The sequence below is a fragment of the Xenopus laevis genome, chromosome 1L, assembly GCF_017654675.1.
Source record: "Xenopus laevis strain J_2021 chromosome 1L, Xenopus_laevis_v10.1, whole genome shotgun sequence".
Classification (NCBI taxonomy): Eukaryota; Metazoa; Chordata; class Amphibia; order Anura; family Pipidae; genus Xenopus; species Xenopus laevis.
In genome coordinates this window covers 46,907,196-46,921,027 of record NC_054371.1, presented here as the reverse complement: position 1 = coordinate 46,921,027, position 13,832 = coordinate 46,907,196, and the positions used below count along the sequence as shown (strand labels likewise).

The following is a 13,832-nucleotide window of genomic DNA, read 5'->3' as shown; positions in this document are numbered from 1 at the left end:
AGGATAACCCGTGGGACAAGCGGATAAGAATATTTGGTGAGCCACATCAAATATACATCAAATAGATCACAGACACAAGAATAAAAATATATATATATACATAGAAACCGAGAGAGACATCTAGAGACAGAAGAAGACCTTGATAATAAAGGCACACAGACATATAGATAAGTGACAGACAGATATATATATATATATCTTTCTCTAGACAGTTGATTGTCTCATGGGCCGGGTGGATTAAGGGAGTTGCTCCCCCCTGCTGGCCCCCAGTTACCTCTGTGTTTGTCCTCTGACCATTCCCCCTCCCCATTGTGCCTGTGTCTAATCCCTTCAGTGGAGTGTGAATGCACAAGGCTTGCAAGCGATGGCTTTATAAAGTGAGCCCCGGTGGGAAAGAAGCAGCAACAGCAGCAGCAGCAGAGGCATCACATTCGGCCGGACAACAGCATGGACATTGCAATGCTAGGATCGACCCCTCATCGTATCTCCCTCGGAGCTTCAGCGAGAGTGAAGGAGAGGAGAGTGAGTATTTGGAGTGATTGACCTGCTGCTTCAGTCTATCAGTCCTGAGATGCTGTGTCTTTCTGTATTGGACAAGTCTCTGTAATATCTACAGCCCTCTGCAACCCGGGGGGATCAGTGTGTAACTAGAGTTCAGCACCAGCACACGTTAAACACGATTGAACGCTGTCAGCCTTGACGATATACCTCAGTGCGCTCTGTAATTTAAAGGGGCTGTTCACCTTTAAAATAATTTTTAGCATGATATAGAGAGTGATATTCTGGCACTGTTTTTGTAGCTTTTTTAAGCAGCTGCTCTCCAGTTTACAATTTCAGCAATCTGGTTGCTGGGGCCCAAATCACCCTAGCAAACATGCACTGATTTAAATAAGAGACAGGAATATAAATAGGAGAGGCCTGAGTAGAAAGACGAGTAATAAAAAGTAGCAATAACAATACATTTGTAGCCTTACAGAGCGTTTGTTTTTAGATGGGGGTTAGTGGTCCCCATTTGAAAGTTGGAAAGAGGCAAATAATTAAAAAAACTACAAAAAAAATAAGTAATAAAAACAATTGAAAAGTTGTCTAGAATTGGTCATTCTGTTAACTAAAAGGTGAGCTACCACTTTAAGGACCTTCTTGCTGTATATCTGCTGCGCATACACCCGACTGTAGGTTTTTTACAATGGGTGCCGGAAGTTATAGGCAAGTAGATGATTCTCTCCTGCATCAGTCTTTTCCATTGCACTAACATGGCTTGTCTTTTCCCCTGTGTTTCTGCAGAGAGCTCCAGTCTCCCACAAAGTCATAGAGAAAAGGAGGAGAGACAGAATAAACCGGTGCCTCAGTGAATTGGGCAAAACTGTGCCTATGGCTCTAGCTAAACAGGTCAGTACCATGATGTTATGTACTTATGGGACCAGTTCTATTAGTGCATGACTTGTAGTTACAAAGGCAAATTTATGTTTCTGCTTTTCTTATGTATCAGTTTCTTCTCTTGTTTTTCCCAATGCTATTTTTATTTAACTAATGGTGCAAACACTAGTGGGGTGATTTATCGCTTTAACATGTAACTGTTACTTATAATGCTGAGAATATAACAGAAATGACTATTACGTTTTTTCCGCATTCCTTTATAGTGTTTGGCAGCAAACAATCACCTGAATACACCATTTTACCATGAATCATTTGAGATACTGTGGCCAATGCTGGCTGTGTTAATATCCATCTTAATCACTTACATGTGTATAACAACCGACTGAAATCTGTATCATTTTTATGTATTTTTGGTGTGATTGCTAAAACAAATATTTATCTTCAGAACTCAGGGAAACTGGAAAAAGCTGAAATACTGGAGATGACAGTTCAGTACCTGAGAGCTTTACACGCTACGGATTTGCCAAGAGGCAGAGACAAAGGCAAGTTCTTGTTTGTTTTGCTTTCACTTGTGCTAGACATTGACTGGGCCTGGGCCAGAGCTGCCATATTGGAACCACAAGGCTGAAAGGGGTTGATGGGAACTGTAGTTAAACAAGAGGCAGGAGGACTGGAAGTTAAAATCACTAGGCTAAATAGTTGAAATAAGTGGAAATGCCTCAAACTGTTTATTATTTTGTGCTATAGACCAAAAACATGGAATTCATTACTATTTATGGCTAGATTATTTCATGTGGAATTTAATAACACAAAAACATCCCTGTACATTGTTGTTTATGAGGAAAAATAATATCCATGTTCTTCCTTTTTTGGGCTGGTTGTAATATTTCAATGCACAGTGTGATTGTTTGTGTCTCTTTTTCCCCGCACTTATAATAAAACTGATTTGCTATACGTTTTCAGATCTCTGATTTATATGTTATCAGGTAGCCATATAATCTTTCAGTTATTTAATAATTTCTCTGTTTCACAACAGATCTCCTGTCTGAATTTGCCAATTATTTCCATTATGGCTACCACGAGTGCATGAAAAACCTGGTGCACTATCTGACAACTGTTGAGAGGATGGAGACCAAGGATAACAAATATGCACGAATTGTCGCCTTCCTGCAGTCTAAAGCCCACTTGTCCACCGAACCCATCTTCAGCCCTTTGCAGGAGGTTGATGTGTCTTGTCAGCTTCATTCCCCCCCTGACTATACAAGTCCTGTAGACTCTACTTTTCCACCATGTTCAGGAGGCTCATTCTCATGGCATGGCACCACTAGAAGCCCCGCACTCAATTATCTCGGCAGCCCAGCGGCAATGTCTCTTGCATGCAGCCCTTCCCAGCAGTCGGCACATGGAACCTTCTTCTCCCCAGTGCAGAGCTTGGACAGACATTACATCAACTTTCTGGGACATTCACATACCAGCAACTTCGGGGTGCACAGCACACAGCACCCTACTGTTATATGACATGCACCCATCAGCTGAGCTTGAGAACTGTACAAAATACTCCTGACATGGAGCAGCTATTAAACCCATAGTCTTCCCATAATCTTTTAATTTTGTCTGAGAGAGAGAAGCTTCCGTATGATCCAACCAACAACAAGTAATTTTGCATAAAATCCAATGTATGTCATTTCTTTATCTATTTCTTCTTCCTGTCTGTTCCTTCGTCCAACAAGGCTCACTAAAAAAAGCTTCCCATTTCCTAGGTTAGATTTGTTTCCTTTTTACGGCAAAAATATAGTTTTAAGTAAAAAAAATGTTAGGTACCATATCAAACCAATTGTCACATTAAACAAACGAGCCCCCACTCAATAGAGAGAGAGAGAGGGGTAGATGAGGGAAGAGTTTTGCTCTTTGAAAACTTAGTAAATACACTGATCATTTGTAGACAAAAAACCAAATGTGCAATCCGTCTGTGACTATATACTCTGATTCCATGAAGTCAGTTACACCAGCATCTGAGTTTGAAGCTCCTTTATGTGTATACAGGTTGCCTGTGACCTTAAAGCAGAAGTGCTGGATTTAGAGTCAAAGTACAATTACACTTATTTCATTGACAAAACGTTTAAGCCCCTCTTGCCATAAGGATAAATTGCGGCTCCTTTTCTATTGCTGGCTCGTGCCAAATGTTACATCATTTTTCACTATGTACATATTTACAGCTTCTCATTCTGTCATTAATTTATTGAGACATGTATGTTTTCTTTTGTACACTGCATATATTTATATGTACAATTTGTAATAAACACTCCTTATTGTATTTGTACCCGGTCTGGTATTTTTATTCAAACTGCCAATCAAAATGGGCATCTGTAAAAAAAACATTTAAATAGATGTGGATGATAAGGGTATATGTGTTTGTTAGAGTTACCGAATCCTTGTCAGCATGGGCGTTAATCAGAAATGTTAAATAATATAGACTATGCTAAAACAATACATTTTACACATAAGTATTCCAATTGATCTAATCCAGCCTAAACTAACTGGTATATATTGCTAATGGGTTGAGTGCAGAGGACTCTTGTCTTTGTCTATATGTGTTTTGTGGTCACAGCCTCATTGCACCCCCGCTTAATGGTTTTAAAAATTCTGAGCACAACGTTCCATTTTTTGGTATAGTTTATACAGGGTCAGTGGCCAATAAAAGGGCAAATATTTGGGAGTTTTAACCTTGAAAGCAGTAAGTAAGTTTCAGGTATGTATAAAATCAGATGAAAATTGAGCATAGGACTGACCAGATATGGGATGACTTTGATGTAGTTGGCCAGCTTAAATATATTGCAATATATGGACAAACAATCCCTGTGTTGTTTAAAGGGTAAGGCATTTTTTCACGGTTTGCTTTGGTCCTTGGATCACACACACACACACACACACACGGTTTGCTTTGGTCCTTGGATCATTGCCATGTTGGAAGGTGAATATTTTGAAGACCAGAGAAATATTTCCCCTGGAATTTATAGTATATTTCCCCTAAATACTACCAAATACAGTAGTCTAGTTCCTGATGCAGCAACATAACCCAGACAAACAGTGGCGTAACTACCAGGGGAGCAGGGGTGCAATTGGGCCAGGGCCTGCACCCCCTCAGGGCCCCCTGGCAGCTCGCGCGCCACAAATTCTGCGCAGTTCCGGACGTACAGAGGGGGTCCCGCGCTAGGGCCCCCCTCTAGTTACGTTGCTGCAGACAAAACACTAGCACTGATGTACTTGTATGTTTGTGATATCTGGAGGCTACCCCCCAACATGAAAAATGACACACGTTTCTATGTGCAATGCAGCATTGTAAATGGTCCCTGTACTTTCGTGTTGTTTCTTTCAGTAGAACCATATTCAGGATGTTTAGAGCTTTGCTCCAGATTCCCTGGACACCAATGTAGTAACTTCATGCTGTATGTCAAGATCAGTTGAATAATTTACACTGAACTTGTTTGGTATCAATAAATCTTGGGGAATATTCTTCAAAATGCATTATTTTGGGCAAAATTCGTCTGAGATTGCACACTACACTTGCGCTCATTCATAGCTCCTAAAGAGTATGTTGGGGAGAAATGAAAGGAGCCGACTGAGTTATGTAGGAAGCAGAATGCAGACTAATGAACAATAAGAATATTTATAATCACTGTATAAACATAAATCCCAGATGGTGAGTGTAGCCAAGTTGAAGCATATGTACTGAGCAACTAAACAGAGAGAAATTGGGATGATATAATATAAACGGACACCGGAATATTAATATTCCCTTAAAGGAGAATTAAACACTAAAATAGGTTTTATATAACCCACAAAACAGTGTGCTGGTGAATTCTATACTGTACACTGCATTATATTGCAAAACGACAGGATCATACTCAGACCACTATATTGCCTAATACTGTAGAGAAATGTGCTCAGTCACTAAAGTACCATCATTTAGGAACATTTTTTTTCTGCCCCGACATGTCATTATGTATGTAGCTGTTCTGGCTACATGGCCCGGCATATCTGAGGGATAGCACCCTATATCTGAGGGATAGCACCCTATATACCTATACACAGTTTGTTGAAAAATAATTGTTAATAGAGTTTTAACTGGGGCAGAACTGCATTATCATTCTCCAGTTCTTATAAGTCGCATTCTGAAATTTGTTTCAGATGGAAGTTTATCCTTTTGTTGGTTCTTTATGCATTCAGGCACAGTATGAACAAATCCAACAAAACTTGTCAGCGGCCATCCTCTTATCCAGGACTAGGCCAGCTGCTACTTTTTGTTCAGAAACCGGGTTCTCACGAGCAATTGCCCTGCATACATTGGGCCATCAGTGCTGTTACAATATTTCATGTTACCACTCACCAATCATTTAGACACAGAATACAACAAAACTTTATTTTTGTTGACATCATGATCACAAAACATGACCCTTTACAATTTATCTGACCAATCAGATTTCAGCATTCCATAGAGTAGCATAGTACTAAGCTAGTTAGCAGCAAATCAAGCAGATTAGACGACTTGGATATATTTTGTGAGTTATCGTCTAAATCACAAGGATTGGGTTACTGTATAGTATTACTTCAAGTCACACTATAGTCAGTAAACTATAACCCAGTCTCCGGTCTTGGGCAAAAGTCGGCATTAAACAGTTTAGACTTTCCTTAAAGATTAAAAATGTCAAATCAGCTTAGCTGATTCAGACCACATTGTGACTTAAACATGTTTTCCCTTCTCCCACAATGCATGAATTAATATCTCCCAATTCCTTTTTTTCACTTTTCTTTAAGTAAGTTGTATAGGGCCGAGATCCAATCACACATTGACAAAAAGAGAGAATGCTTGTGGTGTTTTTTTTTTTATTCTTGAGCTAATTCATTTGGAAAGCCCTGAATGGGACAATCCCTTGTTCCTTAGGCTTCACCCTTGAGTAGACAGGAATAAATATAATCATCCCCATGAAATCAAAGGGTCTCTACTGGTTTGTGGAACAAAGCTACTTGGTTGCCTTTGCGCAAAGCGGGAGTCTTGAAATCTCGATAGGACAACTGTCCTCATCTTAATACAGAGCTCACTTGTGCTCCCATGCGTTATTGAACAAATAGATCCCCATGCACCAAACACACTGCAAAGTCTATCCCAGAACCACTGGGACTCTCATCAGGAAGGTGCAGGTGCTTCTGTGTCAGCCACTGGCTTTAAAGGAGAATTCAACCCTAAAGTTAAAAAAGCCTTACCCCCCTACCCTACATAGCCCCCCCTCCCTCCTCCCTCCAAGTGTTACCCTGGGCAAATGCCCCTAATGTTTAACTTATCCCTCGGTGCAGATTCAGACATCGGAGTTCATGGGCGCCATCTTCTTCTCTTCGGAAATCTTCGGAATGAGACCGGCGTGGCAGCGCATGCACAGTTGGAGCAATTGTACTGTATATTGTGAGTCAGTCCCTAAGCTCAGTAAGTGACAGCAGCACAGAGCATGTGCAGTGAATCAGTAGAAAAGAAGATGGGGAGCTACTGGGGCATCTTTGGAGACACAGATCTTTACTGTTAAAGGGCTGTGGTTGCCTTGGGCTGGTACAGAAACCCAACACATAATGTACAACATTTCTAGCTACTTCTTTAGTTAAGCTTTAGTTCTCAGGTTGTTTCTGCTCAGCTTCAGCTAGGGTTTCTTATACCCATATACTATATTTTTCCACTTAAAATCACAATTCTAAAAGTTGAAAGAAATGAAGACAAAGTTTATTGAAAAGGATAAACAGACTGTGTGATTTATTGCAGAGAGACCATAACAGTGTCTGAAAATGACCTACAGAAAATTACATATGAAAGAAACAAAATCTGTAAAGAAACTGACAAAAATATAGTGAATGGCAATCAGACGGTACTCGCTAGTGGTGTGTTTGAGGCACGTGACTGCCCATTTTTACACGTGTGTTCCAGAAATGACTTGTAGTTGATGCGCCCATCCATGTTCTGGTCATATTTGGACATAATTTGATAAATTTCATCTTCATCAAGCACAAAGTTGCACAGTTTCAGGACAGACTTAAATTCAGGTAGAGATAAGTGCCCGCTGCTGTCCATATCCAACTTCCTGAAGGCTCTGCGAAGCGTTCTCCACTCTCCTTGCAGCTATAGGGTAGAGAAAGTCAATGGTATCATGGGTATCTGGTGGGTCAATCATCATAGTCTCAATAGGGCTTTACAACTAAATGGCTTATTTAAAATTAGAGACACCCAAGAAAATGTCATACTAAGTAATTTCTGTTATCCATTCACTGCATATTTTCAGTGGTTTTAATGTTATTTCTAAATGCAATTGTTATTAAAAGCTGCACTTGTCTAACTGTTTACATTTTCTGCACTCCTGGCGCTGACTTCTGAAATAGAGTTTCAAGCTACTTGGTTAACAGATTTAGAAGGAAAATGTACAGATTTTTCATAATTAAAACAATAGACACAAAGGATGCTTCAGGACAAGTCCTATTTAATGAACTCATGTTGAACAAGGGGTATACTGACCCTTTAAGTATGTTTCTTTTCTATTGCTACTGGTCTATACAGTACAAGATGAGCTCAATCACTGCAGGCGCTCAGCTGGACAAAATAGGAAATGTTTGATCTTCATCAAATATGGCTTTATTCACGCAAACAATGTGACAAACAGTGTCAATCAAAGTGCAGTTAAGCATACGCGTTTCGTGCCCAGAACAAACGGCACTTCTTCAGAGCTAAATTCGTAGTAGGTGAACTCCCCTTTAAATACTGTGATGAATCCACCCCCTACACATATGGATGCAATTAATGATATATTTGCATAAAATGAGTAAAATACACCTTTAAAAAGTCCCAATCATTAAAAAACACTTCAATCGTGCATATATTGAATACATGCTAAGAATAAAAATAAATATAAATGATTAAATAATACCAATTGTGCAAGTTATCTCATATATAAATATTAATATTATACGTTTATAAAATACTATAAATTACTATTAAGTGTGTTTCAGTAGTGTGTATTAAATGTGCAAAAACCGTGTATCATATATCTGTACTATCTCCAGTATATTAATAAATAGTATCTTCTCTTCACAACTGTTAATGTACAAAACAACATCCCACATTTCAAATGTGGGATGTTGTTTTGTACATCAACAGTTGTGAAGAGAAGATACTATTTATTAATATACTGGAGATAGTACAGATATATGATACACGGTTTTTGCACATTTAACACACACTACTGAAACACACTTAATAGTAATTTATAGTATTTTATAAACGTATAATATTAATATTTATATATATAATATATCATTAATTGCATCCATATGTGTAGGGGGTGGATTCATCACAGTATTTAAAGGGGAGTTCACCTACTAAGAATTTAGCTCTGAAGAAGTGCCGTTTGTTCTGGGCACGAAATGCGTAGGCTTAACTGCACTTTGATTGCCACTGTTTGTCACATTGTTTGTGTGAATAAAGCCATATTTGATGAAGATCAAACGTTCCTTTTTTTGTCCGGCTGAGCGCCTGCAGTGATTGAGCTCATCTTGTACTGTGTGAATTGGGATTGCTTGCGCCTGTGGAGTTCTCGCGGGATGGCGCTGGAGGGGAGACGTGCTTCCTAGACGCCGAGTGGGTGAGCTCCGCTTATTTTCCTCATAAACCTACTTTGTACTACTGGTCTATACACCCAGCATGAACGTGGACAGTACTACATGGAAAATCTCTCTCTGTTCTTTCATTATGTACAAAATAGTACAGGTATGAGACCTGTTATCCAGAATGCTTGGAACCTGGGGTTTTCCGGATAATGGATATTTCAGTAATTTGGAACTTCATACCTAAAGTCTACTAGAAAATCATGTAAACATTAAATAACCCCCATAAGCTTATTTTGCTTCCAATAAGGATTAATTATATCTTAGTTGGGATCAAGTACAAGGTACTGTTTGATTATTACAGAGAAAAAGGAAATCATTTTTTAAAATTTGGATTATTTGGATAAAATGGAGTCTATGGTAGATGGCCTTTTCGTAATTCAGAGCTTTTTGGATAACGGGTTTTCGGAACACCGATCCTATACCTGTACAGGGAATTCCCCATTCATTTAGCCTGGAAGTCAATGGGAGACTCCCATACGTAAAACTGTTTCTGTTTTTTCCTACGTAGACCAAAGTTGCCTCACAAGATTTCTTAAAATCAATCAAATGATTAAAAACACTTGCCATGAGTCTCACATAACCCAGCAACTCATCTTCTTGCATTTTATTTTAATATGATATTCATTTGAATTAAAACTTGGATTAAAATGTTTTGAGTGGAAGGGGCAGTTAATATTTAGCCGCATTCCAAGTTTTTTCACCACATAACATAACTATCCAATACAATGAGAACCAGCTCAACAGCCTGGAAGAAAGTGACAATGAACACTAGGAACTACTGGAGAAGTGTGACACCTGCGCATCAATTGGGCACCCGGTGGTGCGAAATATTAAAATTTGCACGTATGCTTGCACCCAGGCCCACGTCATATTGTTATGCATGTTTGTTTGTTGTTAGATGTAAAAACGTTTAACCATTAGTGTATTTATGTTATAGCTGCTCCAGAAAACAAATCACTGGATCACAGTGTGACCTCTTCTAGCTGTACAAGGGTTAACATGGGGTTATACATGGCCCTTTGAATGAAGCCTCTGCCTCAGTCGGGGTAATGCATTGGCTTCTTTTCAGCACACGCTGTTTGTTATTTCATGCTTGGGTAGCCATGCACGTAATAGAGGCAGAATCCTAATGCAAATCGACAAAATCTCATATCTTTCTTCCTTTTATTGATACAAACCCTGCGCTCATCTGGCAGTGCTAAAGAATACTGGTTTCCTAATCTGCAGCAGGTACAGTACTTTTGTTTAGACAGATTTATGCATGCCCATTTCAAGTATTTCATTCTGCTCCGTCATAAATATGCACGTGGAGGCAGCCAGGGCCATACTCAGGCTTTCTTCGTCTGGATTACCACTGCCTAAATCAAAACAGGTGGATAGACAAACTCAAAAAGCCCCATGACATGCCAAGAAGGCAAAAAACCCCAATATATATATATATATATATATATATATATGGCACCATAGAAAGCCAGCACTCTCGAATAAAAAGTTCATATGCCTGGGTGCAGTATCAAAAATATTATCCACAGAAATCCAAAGGATCCGCACTCACAGGTCTTATGCGTAAAAAAAAAGTTTTTATTGCAAAGCTTACAGCCTAACGTTTCGGCCTCCTCCGAGGCCTTTCTCAAAGTGTCTTGGTCACATACAGGAAAGCATTATATACATAAATTGGCGGGAAACTACAATGATGATGTCATGTCATGATTAACATAACGAGATAATTAATGTTCATACGTGAAATCCCACTATATACATATTATACCATTGATGTATTAATATATTCTCATTATCACTTCCGAAATTCATTTGGCCCAACAACTCATAGGTAAAGATAAAAACAGGTTAAAAACAAAACACAATGTAACCCATATATATATCCCAAGTTAAATTACTTTTTATACCCTGTTACAATGGTTTTAAGGGTTACTATGTTTCAAAATCTTTGAGGATGTAACTTTTATCCATGGTCACATTTCACTTGTAACAAGCTCAATAGAAAGCCCAATGCACTAAATTTGCCTACTCTTCAGTCGGTCTATATGTAGCGGTATTATAATCCCAGGGTCTTGCTCACCTCGCCCCCCTATTTTGGACAGTATTATCTTCCCATAGTGATGTAATATTTATTGTCTATATTATCTACTATTCCCCTAGGGACCTCCCAAAACCGCCCGTGTCACGATCACTATCAGTGTCAAGTATACTTATATTTGTAAAGGATGTATATACAAAATTTATACTTGACACTGATAGTGATCGTGACACGGGCGGTTTTGGGAGGTATAATATGTATATAGTGGGATTTCACGTATGAACATTAATTATCTCGTTATGTTAATCATGACATGACATCATCATTGTAGTTTCCCGCCAATTTATGTATATAATGCTTTCCTGTATGTGACCAAGACACTTTGAGAAAGGCCTCGGAGGCGGCCGAAACGTTAGGCTGTAAGCTTTGCAATAAAAACTTTTTTTTTACGCATAAGACCTGTGAGTGCGGATCCTTTGGATTTCTGTGGATAATATTTTTGATACTGCACCCAGGCATATGAACTTTTTATTCGAGAGTGCTGGCTTTCTATGGTGCTGTTTGTGAAAAAATTTAAGCCTTGCACCCGTGTTACAAGTTTATCTCTATGTTAGTAAGGACGGTGAGCATATATCATATCTAACGATGAGAAAAGCAACATGAAACGATGTTATTGCCATTCCCGTGATCAACATCCATGGTCTACTGTATGATTGAGCCAGATTGTGCTCAATAAAGATTGCCGATGAAAAGCTTCACTATACGCCGCAGAGCCATCCATGATTGGGAGAAAATTGGCTGGTCGCATACATCTGCTGGGTAGCGGTAAATGGAACCCTCCCTCCACAAGTGTTTACCTATTATTCACATCGGCGGAGCACCTTCCCTGCACAAGTGACTTCCCCTGATCCACATGGTGGAGAACCCTCCCTACACAAGTGATTACCCATTATCCACACCGGCGGAGAATCTTCCCTGCACAAGTGACTACCAATTATCCATACTGGCGGTGAGCAAGTGATCTTCGGCCCCGCAATGGGGAGCGCCTCGGGGTTTGCCATATTGTCGGGCCCTGACGCTCGCTGTGTAACTCGGGGTTAGCCGGAGACGCGCCATGTGTGTGGAGCGAGAAGTTTGCAAGAACTGGGTGAGGATAGCTGAAGCGCCACTCTGATAGGGCGCTTTTGTGTTCTTTGCTCCTTCATGTCTGCAGATTCAGGGAAATGCCGCAGGTGGGTGTCTAAATTGTCGAACCGATATGGGAGCCGTTTGGAGAGGGTCCGGTCCTGTAAGGGATCACTCAATGCATTAATTTAAGATGGATGCAGGTGAGCCGATTGTAGGGATCGCAGAGTCTTCCTCGTATATGAACATGCTTGTTTCAACATACTACCTGTTTGCTCTAGAGACGGATCATGGATCTCGCAGTACCTAGGTTACTTGGACCCGTGCAATGAACCTTGAAATATGGGTTATTCGCATTGATTACCTCAAGTCTTAGAGGATTTTTGCACAATATGAACTTGAATTTTGATTTATAGGATTTTTTATATATGAATTAATACTTGTATGTTTTATCACGGAATGTAGCTCACGTAAATGTATGTTTATTTTTATTGATCCTTACATTTAGTATTTTTATATATAAGTGTATTTATTTCTTATATTTATTCACATAGTAATGGGATTTATTTATGGGCACCTGTATATTATTATTTGAATGAACTTTATAATTTATTTAAATCTACAATATCACCACATCAGTTAGATTTATGTATGGAAATTTATATCCTACTATATCACTGGGAAGTAACACATGGGCTAGTACTGAGGGGGTTAAAGCCAAAGAAATGAGGAAACTAATTTTGTATATACATCACATGGGCTAGTACTGAGGGGGTTAAAGCCAAAGAAACGAGGAAACTAATTTTGTATATACATCCTTTACAAATATAAGTATACTTGACACTGATAGTGATCGTGACACGGGCGGTTTTGGGAGGTCCCTAGGGGAATAGTAGATAATATAGACAATAAATATTACATCACTATGGGAAGATAATACTGTCCAAAATAGGGGGGCGAGGTGAGCAAGACCCTGGGATTATAATACCGCTACATATAGACCGACTGAAGAGTAGGCAAATTTAGTGCATTGGGCTTTCTATTGAGCTTGTTACAAGTGAAATGTGACCATGGATAAAAGTTACATCCTCAAAGATTTTGAAACATAGTAACCCTTAAAACCATTGTAACAGGGTATAAAAAGTAATTTAACTTGGGATATATATATGGGTTACATTGTGTTTTGTTTTTAACCTGTTTTTATCTTTACCTATGAGTTGTTGGGTCAAATGAATTTCGGAAGTGATAATGAGAATATATTAATACATCAATGGTATAATATGTATATAGTGGGATTTCACGTATGAACATTAATTATCTCGTTATGTTAATCATGACATGACATCATCATTGTAGTTTCCCGCCAATTTATGTATATAATGCTTTCCTGTATGTGACCAAGACATTTTGAGAAAGGCCTCGGAGGAGGCCGAAACGTTAGGCTGTAAGCTTTGCAATAAAAACTTTTTTTTACGCATAAGACCTGTGAGTGCGGATCCTTTGGATTTCTATATATATATATGTATATACACAACGGGGCTTATTTATTAACATTGGAGACATTCATCACCGGCAGATGTTTTGTAACTTATAG

The 13,832-nt window shown here is 39.0% G+C and overlaps 2 protein-coding genes across 3 annotated transcripts in view; one reads left to right on the top strand and one right to left on the bottom strand.

Annotated features, from left to right (window-relative positions):
* Positions 1 to 313: 313 nt before the first annotated feature.
* helt.L (helt bHLH transcription factor L homeolog) lies at positions 314 to 3,697 on the top strand. Its single transcript, XM_018230445.2, has 4 exons — positions 314 to 522; positions 1,285 to 1,389; positions 1,823 to 1,919; positions 2,414 to 3,697. Exons 1-4 carry the CDS (start codon positions 448 to 450, stop codon positions 2,893 to 2,895), a joined length of 759 nt encoding a protein of 252 aa, XP_018085934.1. The 5' UTR covers positions 314 to 447; the 3' UTR covers positions 2,896 to 3,697.
* A 3,450-nt stretch (positions 3,698 to 7,147) lies between these two features.
* The window catches only part of LOC108698714 (EF-hand calcium-binding domain-containing protein 6), a 61,527-nt gene continuing 54,842 nt past the window's right edge, over positions 7,148 to 13,832 (bottom strand). The window contains exon 19 of one of the 2 annotated variants that reach the window (XM_018230424.2): positions 7,148 to 7,537. In XM_018230424.2, the coding sequence (XP_018085913.1) occupies positions 7,280 to 7,537 (258 nt within the window). In that variant the 3' untranslated portion in view covers positions 7,148 to 7,279. Of the gene's footprint in view, positions 7,538 to 11,619; positions 12,400 to 13,832 lie in introns of those variants that run through there. The other variant, XM_041589054.1, reaches the window with a different exon arrangement.

Bases quoted from the DNA above. Each gene is read 5' to 3' on its own strand.
- helt.L (XM_018230445.2), top strand. From the start codon at position 448: ATGGACATTGCAATGCTAGGATCGACCCCTCATCGTATCTCCCTCGGA. The intron at 523-1,284 runs GTGAGTATTTGG...GTGTTTCTGCAG, and splicing joins CGAGAGTGAAGGAGAGGAGA to AGAGCTCCAGTCTCCCACAA. The intron at 1,920-2,413 runs GCAAGTTCTTGT...GTTTCACAACAG, and splicing joins GCCAAGAGGCAGAGACAAAG to ATCTCCTGTCTGAATTTGCC.